The 25,075-nt window shown below is 37.4% G+C and overlaps 1 protein-coding gene across 3 annotated transcripts in view; it reads right to left on the bottom strand.

The window, feature by feature from the left end:
* Positions 1-14,095: 14,095 nt before the first annotated feature.
* Positions 14,096-25,075, bottom strand: part of pcdh7b (protocadherin 7b) — a 179,155-nt gene continuing 168,175 nt past the window's right edge. For 2 of the 3 annotated variants that reach the window (XM_041274454.1, XM_041274464.1), the window contains exon 3: positions 14,096-18,347. In XM_041274454.1, the coding sequence (XP_041130388.1) occupies positions 17,968-18,347 (380 nt within the window). In that variant the 3' untranslated portion in view covers positions 14,096-17,967. The remainder of the gene's footprint in view (positions 18,348-25,075) is intronic. The other variant, XM_041274500.1, reaches the window with a different exon arrangement.

The following is a 25,075-nucleotide window of genomic DNA, read 5'->3' as shown; positions in this document are numbered from 1 at the left end:
ACATCTGCAACAGCTAAAATGTTGTATTTAAATGAAAATTTCAAAAGAAACTAGTGTGTAAACAGGTATATGCATATACAAAACTGTAAAAAAAAAAGTAGTTTTTAATCTAAAACGAAAGTACCATATGATGTATCTTGCGTGTGTGTGTCACTCGCAGAACAGAATCCAGGTTGAACTGCTGCAGCCTACAGCTTTGCAGCTTTCTGATCGAAATGTTTCTGCTAAAGCGCTGTGGCTAGCTTCAAGATGAAATCTCTTCTGCCTTCTACAAAATGGAGGAATTGATGGTTGCCAGGTCCAGTACAGATAACAACATGCTTGTGTGTGTGTGTGTGTGTGTGTGTGTGTGTGTGTGTGTGTTTGTATATATACACACACACACAATTAACATATATATATATATATATGTAATTAATTTCTCTTGTTAAATGTTTTTATCTTCATGGCAGCGCATGAAGCTCTCCTCACGATATTCAGAGTCGTTCTTTTCCTACTTAGGAAGCAGACAAGGACATTTAAGTATCCCCTCCCCGAAATGACTGTGAATTAATCTGCATTGATACGGACGATTTTTTTTCCTAAATCAGAACTGCATAGCAATGTATTTCCTGAAAAGTACGGCAAACATGTCGTGAGGAAAACTGTCATAACTTATGCATGTGAACGCCACCTTTATTTTACCTGAGTGATCGCAATGCCATAGTAAATGTTTATTCTCATGGGGCCCGATCTTTGATCTTCGTGCAATCCCCTCACTAAATTTGTGCCTCACAAAAAAATAGTGCTTTGCCACAAAATGCGAGACATTGGAATATAGCAGTTTTTTGAGCAATTCGCAAATCGGTTTGTGCCTCGCAAAAACGTCTGTGCATTCACTACCAATATAGCAACTGCACACAGCAGCCAAGCGAGAATGCAGAATGATGGACAGTCACCATTAGTAATGGCATTACCCCGACAAGCTGATATCATTGGTGTCGCCACAGTATGTACCGATATGACAGCAGACGAGACCACACAATATATTGTGCACACATACATACGGACCATTCAAATACACAATTGGCTCCATAGCTAGGCACCGCGTTTTCAAATTAATGTTCTGATAATGCCACTGTTTTATTGAATATGGACAGTATTGTATCACAAGGTTTCTTTAAAGGCCAGCTGATCCGACATAGCTGTATGTTTTTGAAGTAAAATAATAAAAAAAGGCTTTTTTTCAATTATTTTTTTTATATATAAGTCGTGTCTTGACAAAGTCTACCGTGGTAGAACACTCTCTGATTTGTAAATGTAACGAGTTCATTCACCTGCAAAGTATTCATTCTACTCACCCATTTGAACATCATGATTAAGCCCAGTTTGTAAGGTTTTGAGTGTCGCAGGAATGGATTTTTTTCCTTATGCCATTTTTTTTGTAAGAATAATAACTAATTCTAGCTCTTAAAATGTTAATTGTAGCCTACTATGATTTCTCAATAAATGAACAGTCTCTGTACAATTAGCAACACTGACATTCAGCAGACTGGACAACTGCATAAAAACGGCCAGAAATTACAGTTAACAGAACTGTTTGTCCAGCCTCAACTTTGATTGGTTGATCGTATCACCAGTCTGACTTTAGGACTTTGCCTTTTGCCTTTTTGCCCTGTCTGTGTTTGGCTCGCCGAACTGCAGCTGCCCAGCCCTCACCCGTAATGCACAGCAACCTATGGAATAGCTTAATAAAGCAATGGGCCACAAGATGGGTGTATGACGTATTTATACAATTCATTTACAGATGTGTGGCAACACACAGCAAAGATCTTTATTTCTATACTTTGATGGACCTTTTTGGATGTCAATATGCCAACACTACCACTGTCCATCATATCAGTACAGTGATAAAACATATAACTGATCCATCAGTGATAAAACATATAACTGATCCGGTGTGTGCTGATTGGGGGGGGGGGGGGGGGTTCTGTACTTTTAACGTTTGTACTATTGTACCCAACTCCAGAGTATATTCAGACGAATTAGGGCTTTGATTGTGCTATGTGCAAATTGAATGTCCACCTAGAATACATTTGCATCACATGCTTTTAATTACCGATGCATTACCATATGCTAATAGGACCGCATTAAGCAAACAGAAGGAAGGCAGTGTGCTGGACAGGGGTGAGTGCACTGGACTCGCTATATCATGCAGCATTGAGATACAATACAAATACAAGATTTAATACTCATCATTGTATATTTGATTTGGTAGGCTGGACGACTTTGGCTCTATGCAGGTTGAAGCACTGGTATATTCTGGTATATAAGGCTATTCAATGTAAATTATATGAATATACTTATTTAAATGAATAACTTATAGCTTCCCATAGTAACCATAGCCTCAGATCTCATTCTTTTTTGCATTTTAAAATCCCAAATGTGCGTTCTGGGGCTGGTAAAGGATCCTTTGCTTATTATGCCCCATGGTCCTAGAATGAGTTCTAGTCCAGACTAATGCTGCAGACCCAGATATCTTTATTGCAATTTAAGAGTAAACTGCATGATTTCGTGACTGAGTTGGAATTGCTATAAATAGTTGACTAATAGTTGTTTTAAACAGTTAACTGTTTTTTTGGGGTTTTTTTTAGGTTTGTTCTTGCCAGGTCATCATGCAGCATGAGACATAGATGAGTCAGCATGTCTCGGTTGAGACGATACCTGGACACGACTTGCTCATTGCTGAGCTCCTCATATGTGTGCCGAGGCCGGAACATCATTTCAGCATATCTTCGCTTATGTCAGGGTTGCTGTTGCTGGGTGTGCCTTGCATCATTCACATCCACATGTCGAGGGACACGCTGCATGCTACCCACGTTTTCCATTGTTGCCTGTTTGTAGTCAGTGCTGGAATGGTAGTGTGCGCGGAGTTAATGAAGTCCTTTTACAATCCTTATTCTGTACGTCACAAACCTGTTTTTGTGCTTGGCGCATACCTTCGAATATACCAGGATCCCGCATGTTGATGGCCACTCCCCCCACATTGCACAATGTATACATTTTATTTCTGCACAGCGCAGAATGGATTGTGACACGCAAAAGGACGTTTCGAATATGGCAACTTGGCACAATTTCAGCACAATGGCCATTTACGACTCGCATACCCCTCTGCACGGTGCGCAAACCTTTCGAAGATCGGGCCCATGGTCTTTATAACCAATAATCGACACTGTTCTAGATTTATTTTCTCAAATGTATATCTAAAATAATAGTTCTTCATTCCATTATTATCAGTAATATGGAAAGAAAAACGTACCTGATCAATTTAGTTCATGAAAGTATCTGCTTATATCCACTCGTTTCTTGATATGTATAAATGTTGTAAAACTATATGTAAAACACATGAGACAAAATAAGTGTTTTAATACAATTACAAGTTAAAAACATTGGCTTTTCATTGTTTCTCATTTTTTAAGCAAGTTCCTGTGATATTTAGTGTCTGCGTGTTGCTGTAAACTCTGCACACTGTAAAAATAAAATGCCCATCTCAGTAACATTGCATGAAAAACAAAACAGTCAGGCAGTGAAATGCAATCCCTCTCCTATCTAAAGATATTCATTAACAAGCTATACTGCAAAGTATGGTGTCTCAGCAAGTCAAAGAAATGAAGTGTGTTTTTCACGGGCCCAGAATGACACTTCAGTATGATCTTATTTACATGACCACAGTCCTTTAAAGAGTTAAATAACAAACTGCAGTATTTACATTTTAGAACAATAGTACCTTTTAATAAAGAACAACCATATCCTATTTTTTCTTGTAGCTTTATGTTGTAGTTCAGGGGGTAGGCACTAAGCCTCCTCCCCCTTGTCTATGCCCTGTCAATCGCCTTATCCATTCCAGCCACTGATGGATTTGCTGTCTTCGTCTCTTCCGAACTGGTAGTTCCTGCTCCCGATACCCAGCTGTTCTGACCTCCTATGATCCAAACCTCCCCATTCTAAATGCAATCTTACCTGCAATGCAACACCAGGGGTTCCAGCAAAATATTTCCCCCTGCAAAGCAAGCTTGCTCGCTCTGCCCCACACCTCCTCTTCCTGTACTCCCAGCTAGGCCTCTCTCCGTGCCACCGATCCAGCTTCATATTCCACTCTTCTAGCTTAATGCCAATTTGATCCTACGTCCTCCAGTTGATTCTCCAACATGTGCCTGCAAAACACCCAAGACATCACACTTCCCATTCTGCTACTCAGCTGACCGTCTAGACGCCCTGGAGAATCGGATTAGCCGAATGAAACCAGCTGCTCCTTGCACTTCTGACAATCCCTTTGTGCCCACCTCTGATGTCAAACTGCTAATCTTCACACTCACCACGCTCGTCCACCTAGCAGGAACTGGACTCTTCAATATTGAAGATTTCTCTGACAGGTACAGCATCACAATAGTCTACGATAATCATAAATAATTCTCTGCAAAAGCTGCTTCCTATCTTGCATTGGACAGTACACTTATCGACTGGTCTCAACCTGATCACAATCTTTTCAACTGCTTCTTCCATAGATTCGAAACCAAAGCATGTGGTGTCTGCACATCTTCAGCCTTCTGTTCACCATTTTTGCTTTCCATCTTCCTGCAATCTCCACACCTCTGTCAGATCCTGTCTCTCTGCCACCTTGTGTACCCATTCCTCCACTCCTCCCTTAAAGACATCTACAGTTGATGTATCAAGTACTCTGTTGTAAACAACTTTGCAATAATTCCAATGTTCCTCCCTGCTCTTCCAAAGCGTACCGATTTGTTCACATGTACAATTTCTGTGGCGCCACCCACTCCCATTCTGTTAGCCCCTTCTCTTCTAAATTGTATCTCTTCTATCCATTTATCCAGTCTAGGTGATGACCTCAACAACCAGCCTGAACATGACCTTGTCATCTTCCTGTTTCCTGGGCTCCCCTTGGGATAAAGCACATTCCTTTGTCTTCACTGTCTTGCAAAAACCTCCAATCCACCTTAAAAGAACCTGAAGCTGTCGATTCCCTCACACAAAAATAAATATCAAAAGGACCCTTCCCAGCCCCCCTTCGACCAGTTTCGTGTCAGTCCTATCCGCGTTGATAATAGAAAAATCTCTGTTAAGAAGCATCTCATCATTGGCCTTTCAGCTCATCATGGCACTCTGTGACAAAGTGGTTAATAGTGTGCAGGTGCAGGTGATCAAAGAACAGACAACAATTGTAATCCAGGTGAAAAAGATTTGTTTATTTTTATTCCTTAAGTCCAGTGCCTGACGGCGAAACAAACAGTAAATAATAATGCCGGTAATTAATGTGGGGGCGTGTATTACTTACATTTATAATCCCTGGCTGGTCCCGAAATAATAGTCAAGTTGTTGTACCTCACATTAAATACAAAACACATACACAAGTCTGTTTAGAGTGTGAATTAGTGATTGTGGTGCAATACAGTTTTACAGTAGTACAAGTGCTGTTCCGGGTTTGTGCTGGCCTCTGGCGACAGCTCCAGAACGTGTCTAGTGAATACACTCAACAATAGACAGAACAAAACAAACACTCATGATTATTCACCACACAAGTACAGTCCTTCCATGTCACTTACTAATAACTACAAACTAAGGAACAGATAGAGTGTCTCGCCCCCTTTTTATACCATCACTCATGACCCCTTGGTAGACGATTTCAGCCGCTCCTCCAATCTGCGGCTGCCACATCATTTGCCTCCGAGTCAATGAGTTAGTGTACCGAAGTTAGGTCTCTTTTCTACATGATTGACTTCCTTTTAACCCTCTTTAACAAAGTGCCCACCCCTGTGTGTATATTATCTGTTGTATGTTGCGTGTGGTGTGTTAAATGTTGATGTATAGGCATTGGTGCATGGGATATAAATGGGTCTGTGTTTCACGTGTGTTTAGAAATGTATAATTGTATTTAGGCATGAGGATTGCACGGCACTTCATGTGCAAGTAAAAAGTAATAATATGTGAGCATGGGGAATTGCACTTTATTAATTCATGTGCAGTTGTACCGAGACTCCAATTGAATGACTGATTAGCAATCGAGTCTTGGTACAGCTGCATAAAAGCAGCATGTTTTCACCCACTCGGGGTTGGGTGTTCGGTGTGTAGGGAACAGGAGAGAGAGGAGAAAGTTAAATATATCAATTGCTATTACGTGTTGGTGGGACCAGCACGATACTTGTTTATTTAAACTCAACTTTTTGTTACGTTTTAGTCCGTTTTTGTTTGTATATTTATTTTGGTGTAAAGTGCCGTGTCCTGTTTCTGTTTGTTCAACCCTTTTACTTTGCAATAAACCGGCGCAAGCAAGCACCATCATTGTTTCATTTCATCCGTCCTGCCTGCTGTGTTCATCATTTCCTGGTTCTGATGTCACCCACTTCGGCCGTCTTTGTGACACCCTCGGATAGAAGTCAGTGCTGATGAGCTGATCCCTGGAGCAGGCATTACACTTCAGCAATCAACACTAGACAGAAGGATATCTACATCATCAGATGGAAAACAACACAAATGGATGGAGATGCAGATGGATCACTTTAGTTTACTCCAAAGCTACGTCTTTGTTTTTACTTATCTTGGCGAGAGCCGAGTTCAAATCAGCATGAAGTTCAACATCTACTCTCATGTAATGGAAATCTGGAAATACTTCTTCGAAGCACAATTCTCTCCTGTCAAACTGGAGTCTGTGATCTCTAATTCTGTCTAATTCAAACTATATCTCAGAAGCTAAAATCTACAGCAAGCATGCCCAGAGTGGGGGCTATCTTTCCCCATGGACCACTAGAGGTTTCCTCCCAAAGAGGGGTCTTTGCGCTCCACTGAGTGGCAAGATATATTCTTCTGTATTGTTAGTGTAGGTGCTGGGACCTGGGGGTCCTTTTTGTGGTGTAAGTGAAACTCACTTCACGACCATGGAGAGCTGACCTTGCCATTCTCAGCTAAGTTGAGGCAGTTTTCAACAAGCCAGAGGGGGACCCTAGCCAAACCTTTGTAAAAATCACTACTCTGCTTTTCCCTTTTCACTGTCTCCCCTTTGGGGAATTGTCGGTCACTACCCAAACTCAAAGGCCTGGAAACCTTCCGTTCAGTGAAATAAAACTCACTTCAATCCTTAGAGACCCAGCAGTACCAGCCTCATTCCATGTAAGGAAACTAATATTATGGTTTATAATGAATCATGTCCAAACAGTAATTAAGCAATATATAATGTTTCCTTTATTGATTCCGATATTGAAGAGTTACACGTATATCATTTAAACATTAGCATTAAACACAATACTAGCACTAGTTATTACAGAAGTAAGGTAGAGCTCAGTTACCTGTCCTTCTTTTTCCCCTATCAGGGAAGTGAAGCTTGCTTTCATCCCTCTGAAAGCCTTTATTTCCTCTTTCTCATTCATAAACTCAGCCTCTATCCCATGAATAGGAACCAATATTGCTTTCAAGCACGTGCTTTCAATTTCAAAATCTGTTTATGGTCTGAATTACTGAGCATTTTAAGAGGGAGATATAGAGAAAATGCTTTTTCATTCAGTCTACATTGAAATCACTGGATACATCATCAGAAGTGCCTTCTATGGTAATGATATGTATCAAACTATCTTAGTCATATACATGAGAAATAAGTTAGGTAGATACCAATCAATATATTTAAGTTTTTTTATACACTGTAACAATTATGTTGTGGGAGTCATTTTTCTAAATATATGGCAAAATGATAATGTCTATGAGATAAGAGACTCACAAGGGAGACTAACAAGGAAACTTTTGTCAGAACAGCAATTCATGACTATGCATAAAGACAGCAGAAAGCAGACAGAAAAACACTATGGCTTTAGCTGACATCCCATCTGTAATGTTTGTCTGAACAGACCAGATAAGAAAATGCTAAATTTCTTATCTGCGATGTGTATAATCTAACATCCGTCATCATCCATTTGCATTTATTAAACAAGACATTGATGCCTTAGTATCTTGTTCAAATAACTTGGGAGATGTTTACATTCCTAGTACATGTAACCCTCATTATCTCATTTTATTCACTTTGTGTCCTGAGTGGACCAGGATTTCAAGGGACAGCTGTTATGCCTAAAAAAGAAAGAAATAAAATACTTTCAATGTAGTCATGGGCCAACATTGTAATTGACATGGTTTCATCTAGAAGCCTTACTGAACCCCATTAACAGCCCAATATGTATTGAATTGTTATGCATTGCAATTTCTGTTTTATAAATCACAGGTGTTAATGTGAGAGTTAAATGATCAGGTTGGTGAAGATGTGTTTTGATGTATGCTGTGAAGAGTATATGTACAGTGTTTTTTGTTTAAACCATTTATTTTGGCCACTGCGCCTTTTTGTTTGTCTGTGTGTTTTGTTAGTTGTTATTTTTTGTAATTAAAGTGCACCATAGTGCTTAAACCTCCAGCTTCTTGTGTCTGAGTCTCTCTCCTGACAGGAACAAGCATTGTCAGTGGTACTACCTTGTCACACAAATGCTAGCTGCAATAGAGAAATAACATTTGAGAGAATTTCGCTTGTTAACACTGAGGTGTCATTCAGCTTTCAAGGCCTAGGCTAATTCTCACCCAATGAGAGAGAACTTTCTGCAGTTCGACACAGAGACTGAAGTGAATTATTTTCCGTAAGATTCTAATATATATTATATATATTATATATATATATATATATAATATATATATATACACACACACACACACACACACACACACACACACACACACACACACACCATATATATATATATATATATATATATATATATATATATATATATATATATATATATATATATACACACACACACACACACACACACATATATCCTGTTTTAAAAACAATTTGATCGGTCTGGCATTACTTTGGTTGTAAGACAGAAATGTACATGTTAAGAGGTCATGCATCTGACATCTACTTCAATCAATCAATCACTCTTTATTTTACATAGCACCTTTCATAGTGGGCCACCATCACAAAGAGCTTTACAAGATGCAGTAACAAGAAGAAAATCTGTAATACTTTAAATACAGAGAAATGCATAATACATGATACAGTAAATAACGATGCATAATACATTAAATACAGTGGAAAGTGCATAATACATGATAGTATCATAATACATGAAATAGTAGCAGCAACACAACAGCTAATAGCAGATATCAGGTTTAAAGAGCATGGAAAGCAAAAGAGAACAGGTGGGCCGTGAGAGTTGATTTAAAGCAAGCGACGGTGGGAGCATCACGCACCAAAGCTGGGAGAGAGTTCCAAAAACTCGGAGCCATGAAGCTAAATGAGTGGTGCACTTTTGCTTGGGGATAACAAGCAGGCCAAAGTCACAGGACCTCAGCTTGTGGGCAGGGACATAGCAGGTCAGCAGGTTGAGGAGGTACTCGGGACCTGGGTGATGAAGGGCATTGTAGGTGAGCAGGAGAGTTTTTAAAATAATCCTAAACTTTACAGGTAGCCAGTGCAGCTGGGCAAGACAGGGGTGATGTGATCACGTTTTTCACATCTGGTATGGATCCTGGCAGAGGCATGTAGACTACCTGCAGTCGGTTTATGGTGCGTGCCGGGAGACCACCATATAGAGAGTTGCAGTAGTCGAGTCGAGAGGAGACAAATGCATGATGAAGTATCTCTGCCTCCGGGAGAGAAAGGTAGGGACAGACTTTCAGATGTTTCGAAGATGGTAGAAGGGGTATCAAAGGACAAGTTGCTGTCAAGAAGTACCAGGGTCAGGTTTTAACACTAGGTTTTAAAATGTAATTTTCTCCAGTCATGTAACACATATTGGGTTGTGCGTTCATGTATCTTTCTGTCTTTATGCATTAAATATTCTCACAAAGCATGAAACGCAGGAGTGCAGAAATAAAGGAGATATTTTACATTATACCTAAAAGCCCTGGGAGCAGCCACATTGAAGGCCACACAGAAAACAATTGTATTTTGATTATACAGAACAATATTCTACTTTATTATTTTTATTTACCAGTCTGCACTGTGTTTAGCTGTAATCAGATTAGTCTCTAATCTCTGCCTGAGTGAATGACTGACAGTCTATTGTTTTCAATCAGCCTTTTGAAGGCTGGTGCCTGCTTGCCAGCTGTGTTGTTTTGGTCAGTCGATTAGCATCAGGACTAGTGAAAATAAATACCAGAGACTGTGGAGTTTTACTACACAACAAAATATGGAGATGATGTTTTGGATCAGATGGTGTGGTGGTCTGTCTAGGTGTTTTACAATGTATTGGACCTAGCAGCATTAACTCCTGGGTACTTTACAAAGAATGCACAGAGAAGAATTTACCAAGGAGAGAATATATTTTACATTTAGCACAGGAACTTCACAAGAAGCATTTGGAACAGAGGGAGACAGCCAAGCGTGTACCCACAGCTGAAGCTGGCAACCCCATTGAGAGCTGCAATAGACGCCAATGCTAGGTTGGCAAGTGAAATAAAAATAAAACTTTAGACAGCTGTGCCCTGTGCAGAAAGTTAGTGTGGTGAAGAGCTTTATCTGTGTTGACTCTGAACAGCCTTAGCTTCAAGGTAAAGGAATACCCTTTGGTCGAAAAAAGAAAAAGAAATTAGACTTTTTTTTACAACTTCTTGTGCTGTACGCTTCTGTAAAATGTTTTTTTTCTATGTTCAGTTTTTGCTCATCTGATAATAAACCGATTGCTGTTGAAAAGTTAAAAAAAAATATTGTTATCGTTTCAGTTTTATAAATATGTACAGTATATTGTAAACTGATATCTGTTCAGATGTTTATTTATTTACATTTTCTTGTTTTGGTTTGTAAAATAAATGTTCACATATTACATTAGAATTACATCGGACTGCTTCTCCTTTCGTTATATTATTTACAGTGTTTTGAATACAGCCGTCAGAAAGACTGCTGCAGGGCTTCTAGGTATGAGTATATCTCCGGTCCTTCTAGTGTTAAGTAGAGCTGGGTGTCATCAGCATAGGAGTGAAACATGAGGCTGTGTTGGCAGATGAGGTGACCCAAGGGAAGCATGTAGATACTGAAGAGAAGGGGCCCAAGAATAGATCCTTGGGGGACACGACAAGTGGCTGAATTTGCAACATTACTGCGTCCAGCATAGAAAACACACGGCATGCATCCAGATAGATAAGAGGACATCCAGAGAGACAGGTTCCAGAGATTCCAGCATGCTTCTGAAAGCGGTCAAGAAGAATGCCATGATCTATGGTGTCAAAAGCAGTTATTAGGTCAAGGAGAACAAGCACAGAGGCAGGATCAGCACTGAGCAGGAGATCATTCACAACCCGGAGCAGAGCATTCAACAGCTGACTGGCTACAGTCCTTTTGAAAGTTTTTGAGAGAACAGGGAGATTGGAGATGGGACAGTAATTAGATAAGTAGCCAGGTCAAGGGAGGGTTTTTTGAGTACCAGCATAACTCTAGCAAGCTTAAGCCAGCAGGAACTGAACCAAAATCCAGGGACAGGTTGGTTGCATAAAATCTATGTACAAATTGAAAATTAATCAATTGGTGTGCTAAAGTTTTGGAAGACGTGAAGATATTATTCCAAATTCTAACCCAGTCAAGACTGACACCCAGCTCGTCGACTTCTCTGTCCCAAACAGAAGAGGACCCAGGGAGTAAGGAAGTCTCCTTAAGATCTTGGAACGTGTGTAACCCTTTGTCATCAAAAATGTTTTTCAAAACGTGAATGTTTCTAGTGGGCTACGGTGGGCAAAAGAAAGGCTTTGAGTCTGTCAATAGAAGGAGATTATTCCAAATGGGGGATTCACTGAGCATTTTATATTAGAGCTGCCAATAGGTCCCTGAGGAGGAGTGACATCCTTGGTCCCACCTTCCGAGGGAATAAGTAGTCACTCTGCGGAGATCACTTCCTCTTTTGCTTTTCAACGTGGCAAAATAAGCTATTAACCTGTCTAGTTGCTGTGGTTGAGTGTATGAAAAAGCTCTCACTCAAGTTTTATTGGAATTCCCCTGCTTTATTTTTGATAATATTGCAGTAACTCAGCTTGTGAACTGAGCTATAATCATTGCTCAACTGTGCTTCGTTAATCTTTCTCTCTTTTCAATAGTCTGCATTGCTTGCATTGCAGACTGCTTTCTAACCCGCAGCGTCTGCTGTTTTATGGTATTTCTCCTGCTATTTGCAACTTTGATATAAAATGCTCAGTGAATACCTGACCCTGTGGCAGGCATATCACAAAGTTATTGTTGATGGTTGTCTTCTCTTTCAGGGGACCAGGGTTATATGAGTAACCTAACATTTATATATCAAGATATCAAGCTCTTCATCTTGACCCTTGAATCAGGTGCTTGGTTGGATTGGTTGGTTGGAACTGGCAATAACAGAACATAAGAACATAAGAAAGTTTAGAAATGAGAGGAGGCCATTCGGAAGGAGGAGTTGTGTGTAATAAGTTTGAAATGCTAAATATATGATTTTGTTCATGCAGTATATGTACGGCACCAATACCGTCAAAATAATACATCAAAATCAAGGTTTACTGTATAATATACATGGACTAGCTAATGTAATTAGCACCTTTGAGTATTAAAGCATCCACTTATCCGACAGTATTCTGCAATATGTAAAACCAGCATCTGCCTTTAGCAAGTTAGCAGTTCTGTTCATTTGGCTTTTACACGGTATGCAGAGTCTGCACGATATAAAAGTTTACCATAGTATTTTTACATTGTCATTTTGCTGATAACAATGCTTTTGCTTGCTTACTCCACGAATTTACTGTGGTTAATCTGTGGTACTGTGATTAGCAATGTTATTTTACCATAGCTATTTATGATTTCCTATGTTTAGATGTTCTATATAGTGTTTGGGAATTCTGGCCTGTGATTGGTTAAAACCTCATCATAGGAGCAGAAATAGATTGAACTATTACTCTAACATCCTTATACCACTTGGCATTAGTCTCCCTCTGACGTGACTGGTTCACGTCAATGTCAGTTCTACCTCTTATCCAAGGAACCCCATGCCCTCCACCTCCACTCCTAACAACAAGAGAAAATGGCTGAATGAAAAAAACTGTGATTCTGTGACTAAAGAGAAAATGAACGATGCAGTATGAATTTCAAAAACATGTTCTATTATTTACTTATGTTATATCAGTTACAGTATATTTAAACAAAATACTATAAAGCCATACAAATTTTTGGCGAATCACACCTATAAAACCTATTTTGTTCCAGAAATGTTGGTGACCTGTTGCACTGGTAGTAGTATATTACTTCATTATATGTACAGCCCTTAGAATTATAAAAGGCTCACAAATACTTATGGCTTTACAGTATATTAAGTCATATTTATTATCTAACCTTGCATCATTATTTTCACTGACTCATATATTAAATATATACTGCAGACTCAGCTCATAGTGGAAATGAGTGTGGAATAGAGTGCAATGCCCTCAGCCTGTGGCTTCAGGTACTCTAGCCCTCTATCTGTAACAATAGTCTTCCCCCCGGCAATAATTTTACACTATGGTCATCGTCTACAATATATATATATATATATTATATATATATCTATTATATATAATATATAACACACACACACACACACACACACACACACACACACACAATTTGTACTGTATATAAATTTTTTCTTATAATAACACCATCTACTGTTTAGACTCTAGTTATGTCATGTGTAGGAAGTCCTGATCAGTATCCCGTGAATAACGAATAATGACTCCAAATTGCTTTCTCTTTAATACGCCTCATATATTAATGACAGAGGTTCATTCAAAGAGATTCTCTCACTATTTTATACAAGATAAATAAAAAGAAGCAGCTAAATAGCAGCAGGGTACTTGGTTCACAAAGTTAAATGTTATGAAATTAAACTTTCTGCAAAATCCGTACTGGAGCTTTTAAAGATGACACAAAGGATTCATTTTAACATGTTGTTATTTTAATTTGCAGGGACAAAAATGACAAGCAATGTATTTACAGGAAACTGTACAAAAGCAAATTAAATTATGTAAAATATTTCATAAATAAGTGGACTTGCGTTCAATACATTTTGCCATGTTTAGCATAGCTGCGTGCATAGTGACTCATAATAAAACAAAATTAAATTGTTCCTTGCTTCAATATCAACATCCATGTCACAGAACAATAGTTTATGATTAATATTACAAGCAGATCTCATCACACTGAATGCAAGTGCTTTAAATCTTAGGAGAAGCTGGCTGAAAATGTATCCCAGGAAGGAAATGATACTTCCTTTGATAATTTAATTCTCAATATATAAAGCCTATTCTCTCAAATTCTATTTCTTTCTCACTTTACTAAAACTTTCATATTTTGTGGCCAATCATCTGTGTGTTTCTGGATTCTCCTATAACTTACCTCACCATGTATTCTGGTTTTATACAGCCTTTATTTGCTTTCTAACCAACACTATTATTTTTCAGTTCAGTACTGACCATAACTAATCTTAAACTCATTAATCTTCAGATGAATGTATTGCTCATGAGAGGCAGAATCATTAAACTAACTGAAGCCATGTATTTTTCAAACTAAGTCAAGCATATTGCAGTTAATTATTGGCTTTCCCTGTCTGCTTTTGGGAAAATTCTTGAAAGACTGCCCTCTACAGGAGTGACAGTAATTATGTTAGTGCATGTCCTCAGTCCGAGACCAAAGCTAAGACTTGCAACAATGACCAATTGTGGGATTTCGTGATGTAGACAACAGTCAACTAGGGTCTGACCTAAATCACAAAACTACTTCAACTGAAGCCACATTCTGTCTCAAGACCAATGACAATATGAGATTTGAACGTGATATTATTTTTAGACTTCTGACCAGCTTTCTTAATCTTTTTTTTCTTAGACTTATTTTTTTTTCTGTAATATTCTTGTGATGTTATTGATTTTATTTATAATTAAAATAATTTAGAATTAAAATTGAAAGAGTACCAATAAGAAATCTAACTTGCTTTGCATTCCTAACTTCCAGGGGTAATCCTCCAGCCAGCCCCTTTCATGACCTTACACCAATCTCCAACAGTAACGTTGGTCATTTCTGGACTTCCCATAACTGAACAGTCAAAAGTATTTTCTTGTGTTTCACAACACAACATAATGAGTGTGTTGGCTACATAAAACTGATTAAACTAGACTGCTATGTTAACACAACTACATTATAGTGTACAATTTTCAATGTAAATCAGTTTAAGAAAAAATATTCTGGTATTCAAAAACACTGAATAAATTGCATAACAGTCATAGAAATAATGATAAAAAAAGTTTTTTTTTTTTTTTCCCTAAACCATGTCAAACCTAATTTCACCATACTGTACACTATCCATACATTGTTTCATAATAAAAAAATAATTTTGACTGATCTTGTATGTGAGTTACCAGAAGACAACTTACCATGTACCCTAAATGATCCAGTCTGTGTAATACACTTAAATACAGGTCCAAAACATAATATAAAGCAGCCCATTACTCTTTGTTCCAATCCCCACCAACACTGAATCATACCAATAGGTATAAAAAGGCACAATTTGCATATTTTGCATTCACTCTATTTTTACAGAAGCACTCTAATTATACAAAATGGCACCAGATAAAACCTAACATAAAAATAAACAACATAAAACATTAGTCTATGCCATGCCAGTTCAAAGTTGCAACTTTTTCAGTGTGTGTACTGTATGAGGAAAGCCAGACTGTCACAAGTAACATAACTCTCGCTACAATTATTATTATATCTTAATAGAAAGAATGTTGCATTCAAGTGGTTCTGTCCTTTTTAAAATGTGCTTATGTGGTGTGATGCTAACATAGTATGTGTTCAGTCACTTTAAACTGGTACCCTAAAACAGACTACATGACTAATGCTTGTTGAAGATATAACAAAAGCAAGCAACAGGATGGACTTCATGTTTATACAAAAAGATTATTTTTTTTTTTTGTTATGTTTTCCTTTTCAGTACGTGAAGTAAATTCTCTTTAAACGTGCAATAAAAATACATATTTATGTTTACAGTTTCTAAGCGATTTAGAAGCACTTTTCTTAACAATAAGTACTTAACCCTATAGAAGGCTGCACTACAGTAAGAAGTTCAGCAACAAATGATTAGCTTTTTTTTAAAATTAAATAATCACATACAGAAAGTTCAATTATTATTTCATTTGAGATTCCCTTTTTTACTCATATCTCTTCAGAGCTTTTTCATTTATACCATAACTATTTTTATATTGAAATTACATTAAGTGCTAATGTAACAAGGTCTATGCAACAGATAAAAGGGCACAAAACAGTGTTACTTGTTCGTTGTAATTTAAATGAAACAGAAGTTGCAAGAAGTTTGGATTTTAATGACTAGTCAACCTATACTTAGGGTATACATTTACATGTATGCATGTATTAAAAGCAACAAACTACCAAAAGCAATTTTTTTTGTTTGTCTAAAAGTTACCAGAGAAATATCAGGTTATGCCTTCGTGCTGTTTGTTGTTTCCAAAACTTTGGTTTGTCTATGGTTTCCATTTGTTGGGCTCCCATTATTTTCATTACAAAACATAACGTTCTCTGCCCCCTTTCTTCGTTTGTGAGTCACAGCAGAGATTTGGATTATTTGCTTCCAGTGAGATGTAGTACATCCTTGTTTTTATATGTGTAGGCTGTCGAAAGTGCAACAGCCCAGAGCTGTGGCATTACTCTTAATGCTTTTTTTTCTTTCACTATAGCCTAGATAAGACGTTAATGCAGGGCTTAAGCCAACAACACCGCTTGTTGTATCCCAGTGCTTAGGTACTTCTACATGCTTTAAGGATGAAAATTCCAAGTCTGCAAACTGAATCCCATCATATGGGGCAAAATCCAATCTAAAGATTAAGTACAAATTGATATCTTGTGAATGTGCTCAGAATGAGTGTTCACATTACAGCAGTCCATCCATCTTCTATGTAAATGTCCATGCAGCCTGTAAAATGACACACTATTGTACATTTCTTTGTTGTCCTATATTGATGAAACATTAAGTTTGCTTTTTTGATGCCAGAAGGAGTAAAATCGGTTTTCCTAAGGCCTCCAGTCTGAAGTGTCATTTAAGCTAGGACAGTCAGCTGATAGGTGCAACCAGGTTTACATATATTTCAATGTTTCAAGCAATCATTAACAAATTGTCATTATTCATGGCTCATAAACTTGCATCTTCTTGTTCAGAGTTCAGTTCCCGGTTCTATAAAATCTACTTTAAATCCAAAGACTTGATTTTTACACTAATATATAACAGTAAGATTTGCTTACAGTGCCACCTGACTCTTATAAGTAGAATTAATTAACCTCATGGATTTCATAGAGACTAATACCCATGTAGTATAATTAAATTGTACATGACATAGGGTAACACACTTTGTGGCACTGTCTTAAGCCTTGGGGCACATGGTGAAAGCTGTGTCTTTCTGAATTTCATATGCGAAGTGATACATATTTATGAAGATGTCATGCTTTTTTCTTATTTTTTTGATGTTTTGAAGTGTCATTCTCATCATGGGCTGTTGATATTCAGATGACAAATTCTGATTAGATTTTACTGACCTGTCATCTTGATCAGGTTTCACAATATATTAACAACCCGTAGTTGGCTCCTGTCGCTATCAGTGTTGCAATGCGTACCTCTCAATCAGACTAAATTTCTGTTAAACTGATTTCCAACCGTCAATTTACAATAAAATCTGTGAGGGAGATTAGGCATGCAAGTTATGAAAATGAATTCTACAATGTACACTACAATCAGGCAGCAAGTATATCAGAGATTGTCTTGTCTGCAGCAGTGGCAGTTATTTATTTATTTATTTATTTATTTATGTGGCTCCCTATTCTGGTTGTTTTTATTTGAAAAGTTATGCTTATTTTTTCATTGCAGGTGGAAATATATCATCTTATAGGTACACTTCCCTTCTGGTAAGTGTATTAACAGGAGAGGGCTTGTACACTCCTGTTTGTGTAAGGGGTATATCCTCTGGGCTGCCATCCTCATTTTTGCCGAAACTGGCTGTGCTGAAGGTCTCATAAGATGATGGCATCTTTTTGCTCAGGAGGTTTCTGTTGCGATCACCCATGAGATGGGGGTCTCCGTTGGCGAGTTGTTCCTGGCTGCCTTCTTCGGTTGTGGGCATAAATGTAGAGAGCTTGGGTTGATTGTTTTGTCTTCTTTCAGGCGAAGTTTGGACAGGCATCCAGCAGGAATCTGAGTGACCGAATTCATTGCATTCCCTGGTGCACTTCCCGGTCATGGCTACATCTGGCAATGGCCTTGGATCTGAAAGAGGAAAATGGCAACCTTTTATTAATACCTTTACTGGGTTGCGTTCCAAGCTGCTAAATCTTTAAAGATGTGGAATGTGTTACACAAACCAAGCTGAGTGGTAGATTTAATCATTAGAAAAGATCTAGTATCATCACAGAAAACTTACACTACAATTATAAAAAAGTGTCTATTGTTTTGGATAAATGGTTTCTGCCAATTAGTAGTTATGCAATGACTGCTCTAGAGGTTGTGGAGTGAATACATAATTCACACCTTATAAGCAGAGACACTTTTAAAGAAAGAAAGAAAGAAAATGTTTTTGTTATTCTCAGGCCTTCTACAATGTGGGTGCCAGTTTTACCCACACATGTATTTCCTTGACAGTTTTGAGTGAAATATATTTGTTGTAGTAACACATCCCACAGTCAAAAAGAAAATATTAAAACATAGTAGTAAATAACAGCTCAAGTGGGGCAATATGAGTGTACCTCAGAATGTGAACTGTATGAACAGTGGTGATGTGCCTAATCCTGTGTTATTCATTTAATTGCAGTTGCACTACAGTGTTTTTCATGAAGACGCAATTAACTGCTGTGAAAGCATCTAAACAGAAGTGTAGAAGATAAAATAATAATCCAGGTAAATTAGACTAATTAAATCTGGCATTTCAATTAACCTTTTTAAAGAAGTGGCTTGAAATGAGCCTTGAAAAAAATCTTGTTTTATTATTTTCAAGCAATCAGGACACATTTGTTGTCTTACACAAATCTTTATAAGTATACATTATGGATTTGAAGTAATAATCCCCACATCTTCTGTACACTAAATATCCACAAATCTATTAATTAACCAAATACATCCACATTTATTAAAGTAGTTGTCTACCATTGGTTTCAGCTCATGTCCATCCAGCTACAAAGTATTGCACTTAAGCCTTACCACTCAAGAACCTATCACTTCAGCTTCTATTTCAGTGGTTCAAGAGGTGGCATACAATGACTTTATGGAGAAATTATAAATATTTACATTTTAAAATTGTTTGTGGAAAATGCTTTCAGTTTGTGGGCCTACATAACACAATTTTTAATTTTAAAAAGTGTATAGAGTTCTTTAAACAGGAAGCTAACTGTTTTTTTCTTTGCCTCCCAAGTCTCAGCAAGGTTTCAACTAAAAAATGATATGAAAGCAGGATATGATAGTAGCATTACTTGTCACCCTAGCTGTTTTTCTTAGATTGCCTCATAGCAAAAAACTATGCATATATAAATATGGACTGGAGAGGAGGGCTATAGTGGCAAATTATTGACCCAAGGGAAGACTGTTATTACCGACAGGGGTCTAAATGCCTGAAGCTGCAGGTAACAATAGTCTTCCCGAGTGGCATTTAATTTTCCACTAAGGATGAGTTTGCAACACATATTTAATATAAGAATCAGTCAACACAAATAAGCAAGGCAAGGTTGGGTAGTAAATACTGCTTAATATATATATTTTTAATATAGCAGATACAGCATAAGTAAATAAATATATAACATAAATAACACCAAATATTTCTGAAGTTCATATCGCATAGAGTAGTTAAAAAGTTTTTTTGGCGTGCAGCTCTCCGTGTGGCTTCCTGACTGCTGCACAATCCAGTTTACATACCGGCCGTCATATTGTTTACATCGTCAAGTCTGAAAACAGTGACAGTGACGTTTTAATCACCATTTTTGTGTTTGGAACATCTTTTGTAGTACGTTTTGTAATTTATTTTCTGTTAAATCAAAGAACAGTCGTTTGGAAAATATCAGGAGGATCAGGAACAAAATGGAGACTGAACACACTAACAAAAAACAAACCCTAAACAGACCTTGAACAGCAACTAAACTTAAACAAGCAACAGTGTAAACAAAAAAGAAAGGTTTAGACAAAGTACAAGATTATGAAAAGAGTAAATGGATGCACCAGGATTTATCTAAAATAGTTCAAGTTACTCTGTTAATTAAGAAATATGCTGTTTGTTTGTAAATGGTTTCCTCAAGAGAAAATGGAGTCCTCCCTGGCCTAGCCTGCCAGCTTTAATACTGGTACTGGCTTCCAAGGAGCTCTGAGATTGGAGGAGTGGATATCAGAATGAGCCAATGGGGGGAGAGGATGAACAGAGGGTGATAGCAAAGAACTATGGGAATTTGAGTTTTAACCTGGCCAGGCTACTGACCCTAATTAAAGGGACAGGTGGGTGAGACTTACACCTACTTTATGGAGCAAGTGAATTGCTATAGGGTCTCGACTGAGAGTCCATTGGTATAAAAACATCTGGTGGGGATTGCTCTGGGCGACTGCACTGCCATGCTACAGAAGGGAGCTGCGTACACTCAAGAAAGAGAGCGTCCTCTCTGCAGGAATAACATCTATGGAACCCTGAAACTGCAGCTCTGTACTTGTGAAGGCAATGCCCAGACAAGGTCGTATGAAGCAGCAGGAGTCGTATGAATACCAGCTCACAAATAGGTGAGTTTAGGGGATCCCAAGTAACGTATAGCGAGGTTCCTGGAGCGTGATGCCTCATTATATAAGGCTAGCGTCCATCCTGTGTGGCACCTTTTATTTGTAGTTTTTGTACTGTGTTATTTTGCCTTCTATACAGCCTGCTGTATGTGTCCTCTGTGCGTTACCATTGTTGGTAGCGTCGCATGACCCATTTGTTTACTTTCTGTTCTTTTGTGTTAATAAATCCTGCACCCCTGAGCGGTGTTTGAACTCCAACTCCCATGTCTCTCAATCATGCATATCAGCGGTTACCCACAGATGACAGGAGCATGCTGTCACACTTAATTACTGTTAAATTTTGTCACTGAAGGTTTATTGCTGTTTTATAAATACTGTAGTGGCTGTTCAATTTTGTGAGTGAGCTTTTACTGTTATGTAAGTATTGTATGTTATGCGTCATTATTGTTAGCTCTTATTGTTCACTTGTAATGCAACACAGCATAAACATTGAACAAATGAACAAAAATCCATCTTGAAAGCAAGTACATATACGTGCAAACTGTTTATATTTTGAACTGCGAAAAAACTGCAAATTTAAATCATGACTGTTTACAGACCTAATATATATATGCTAGAGTTTAACAGAGACTTAAAGGGTTCTGCATCTATGCTCAGCACCAATGCATTTTTTTAAAGAAAGGCTGTCTTTCCTAGTATTATATGAGTAATACCTAAAAAAAGAACTCCTAGTGGCATTCTATCCATAAGCAAACATTTTATTGATTCAGTTACACAGAGATGGTCAGGTGTGAGGCTGGTTTTATGTTTCAGAAATGAAATACATATTTGTAAATAGGTAGCATCACGGATGTCAAATGTTGTGAAATTCCTAAGATGTACAACATGTTTCAGACAACTGTGGCAATGCACTTGTAACAGGGAGCAGGTTGGGCACCAACAGACAACCACACACATTTCAAACACGCATCTTACCACTATACAAGAGCTAGCTTCATCTGCATTTGTGGTTATAGAGGTCAGGATCTGTAACAGTAGTATATCACACAACAATGCAGGTTACACACCGATGCAGCTGTGCCCACTTCTCACGCCTTGTAAATGTTTTCTTTGTTTTGCTTTGCTTTACAATCTCCATTTCTTAATTATTTTAGACGTAAACATACAATTCTAGAACAATTATGTTTCAATTAGGGTCCCAAAAGTCATTGTAAACATTACCTGTCACAGCCCCTGGTGTCCAGATTCTCATAAATATCGAATGTGCCCTCATTCTAGGCATTGTGATGTTCCAATTGGCTAATATGTGTCCATATACTGCTAAGTGGTTATTTCCCTGCCTAATATATCATAAAAGTAACCATAACACACAGCGCCTTCAAAAGCAGCAGAGAAGAGTCTCTAGTCATTCATATGAAATATATATGAATTAATACCATGTAACCATAGGGCTTCTTCGGAAGGGGAGAATCTATCAAGAGGGAAGTCAATAATATTATTAGCATTTAATTCCAGTGCTTAATGTAGCATTATATGAATATGCGTTCTTGCTTAATTTTCTTGAAAATAGATTACCTCCACTCTCATCAATATGAAACTTGTAAAAACAGGCAAGAAGGGGTTAGTGCATAAACTAACTGCATTACACACGAAGCACAGGGAAAACTCCATATCACTGTTAAGACAGCTAAACAGCACTTGAATTAAAAAACATTAAAACAGAAGGGTTTTAGACACATGTTTAATTATAGTACTGTCTAAAATAAAAATGGTTAAGTGATTTAAAAGTTATATGTAAACACTGCCTGACGAAACAGTTTTCCTTACTGAGAAACTGACTAATAAAATACACACACACACACCACACACACACACACACATATATATATATATATATATATATATATATATATATATATATATATATATATATATATATATATATATATATATATAAAATGAGAATATATTTTGAGAAGAGCCATACATTGGTTTTCATAAGACAATCCTTTTCTTTACAAAGAAAAAAACGTTTTGTATTTCTGTTCTGTGCCTTACATTTCTTATCTACCAGAGTGCTGTTCTGATTTGTTTGCAATGGTACACCCTGCTGCCCACAACTCCCAAGTGCGATGGCACTGTTGCCTTGCTTGCATCTTCTTTTCCTCCACCTTCATCAATTAGAAGGTGTTATCTTGACACCATCTTCGCTGTCCTCCTCCTGCCTGAATACCATTGAACGCTTCTGTAGAAAACATTATGTCATCCGCCATAAGTCATCTTGCTCACTGGGGGCTTGATACAAAGATGCAGTTTAAACTGTGACTAATTCTTTATTGCCCTTACCCATGAAGGTGTCCCTTTGACACCTGCTTAGGCCTAGAGCTAAAGTGACCCATGCTTCTGTTTTATCACATATGCCATGCCAGGAGTCTATATCATTACAGCTGCAATCATTTCTCATCCTTTACTTAATTTCCCTTATTCTCTGCAGTCCAACACCACTTCTTGGTGCCCTTATACTGTAGCTCTGGAAACCTCACTCAATGATGGTCCTTTGAAGCACTTTAACTTCTCTCCATTGCAATGTTAAGTTTTGTTTGTTAGAGCAATGAGCTCTGCACAGTGTGTTTTGTGTACTACCTCTATATTATGTAAAATGGAGTTAATGTAATTTCCAGTCACTTTATTACAATATGTTGGAGCTTCTTTGTTTGTGTTTGTTTGTGTAACCTCCACAACACACACAGCTGCCATTAGAGACACTGTACAAATCTCTCATATTTGCTATTGAAAGCCAAATGTTCTTTTGTATTATTATTCCCAGCTACATTATACAATGTAAGCAGGTGGTCTTTCTCTACATGTTTATTTGATTAAACTTTATACCTGTAAGGATCCGTTTTTGGTTTCTGTTTTTCAAATGCTACAAAAAGCCTCTCCCCTTGTTCTTTCTTTTGTAAACTGTAACTTTTTAAAGACTTTAAAATGTACCCTTAGCTTTAACACCCACAGTGACTATCTGTGATGAATAACAGAAATACTGACATTTGTCAGCCCATCAATTCTTAAATCACTGTAGCCTGGGAGTTCCACACAGTATGGGAAGAACAAAACACTCCTGATCATTAAACTAAGCCTAGATTCAGCCTTTCTCCCTGAAGATATCAAGCTGAAACAATAATGTATTATGGATCCAAAAATACTGTTTCAGAAGTAGCTGAATTGCTTTTTAAGCAGTGGAAATCCATAGGCTTCACCAAAAATAATGTAAGCACACAAATCTTTTAAAACATTTTAATAAGGAACCTACCCAATCGAATCAAGGTTAAAGGTATATAAAAGGTATAATAAAAAAATATAATGAATCTCTTCTTTACACTTTCAGAAATATACAGCTTTGCATTTTGTTTCCCCTTTTTGATCATGTTATGAGGCTACTGAATCAAGTGGTAGATAGCCAGCAAAATCCATATCAATTATACACTATACAGTATACCTAGCAGATGAAATTAACTTTGGAAATTATGACTGAATTCAATCACAAATATGAGTCAAGTTATCAGAGTTTAGACAGACTCCATGACATTCTCCATAATCATTTAATAATAAATATATCTATACTTATACTCTAGATTTATTTTTTTTTACTTCTCTGATGGGTATTTTCAAAACAGTGCCCTTTTAATTCTTCTTTATAAACGATCCTGACAATGTACAATTCAAAAGGCTTCATATGTTAATCCAATGAGGCAGCAAATGTATATCACATTAAGTGCAATATAAACTGAGCTGGTGTATGCTACAGAAATGAACCAGTAAAGTACTGGTATTATTTACTTTTATTTTTAGGAGAAAGATCCCAGCCTCATACTCAAGCAAATTGAACAAAATGAACAGAATGAATGTTAAATGTGAACGGTTTCGAATGCATGAAAATGTTGCTTGAGAGCTAATTGAAATGATGTTTTACATGGGTGAAGACAGCCTAAATTTCTAATAAACTGTGCTCTACTCTAATAGTGTTTTCAATTTTTTAAAGGTCAATGATTTATTTTAAACAAAGTTTTTCAAATAAACAATTATACACGGATACAGTAGTGTTATATTCAGTATTTTCCTGTAGACATTTACGAATAAGTACATACATTCATTAGCAAATACCGTATTCATATGTTTTATTTGTTTAGTCTCAAATGCTTTTATCCAACAGAGAGAAAAAAAGGGATTTTATATGGTTGCTTTAACAA

The sequence above is a fragment of the Polyodon spathula genome, chromosome 2 (assembly GCF_017654505.1).
Source record: "Polyodon spathula isolate WHYD16114869_AA chromosome 2, ASM1765450v1, whole genome shotgun sequence".
In the NCBI taxonomy this organism is placed as follows: Eukaryota; Metazoa; Chordata; class Actinopteri; order Acipenseriformes; family Polyodontidae; genus Polyodon; species Polyodon spathula.
This window is presented reverse-complemented; position numbering and strand designations above follow the sequence as displayed.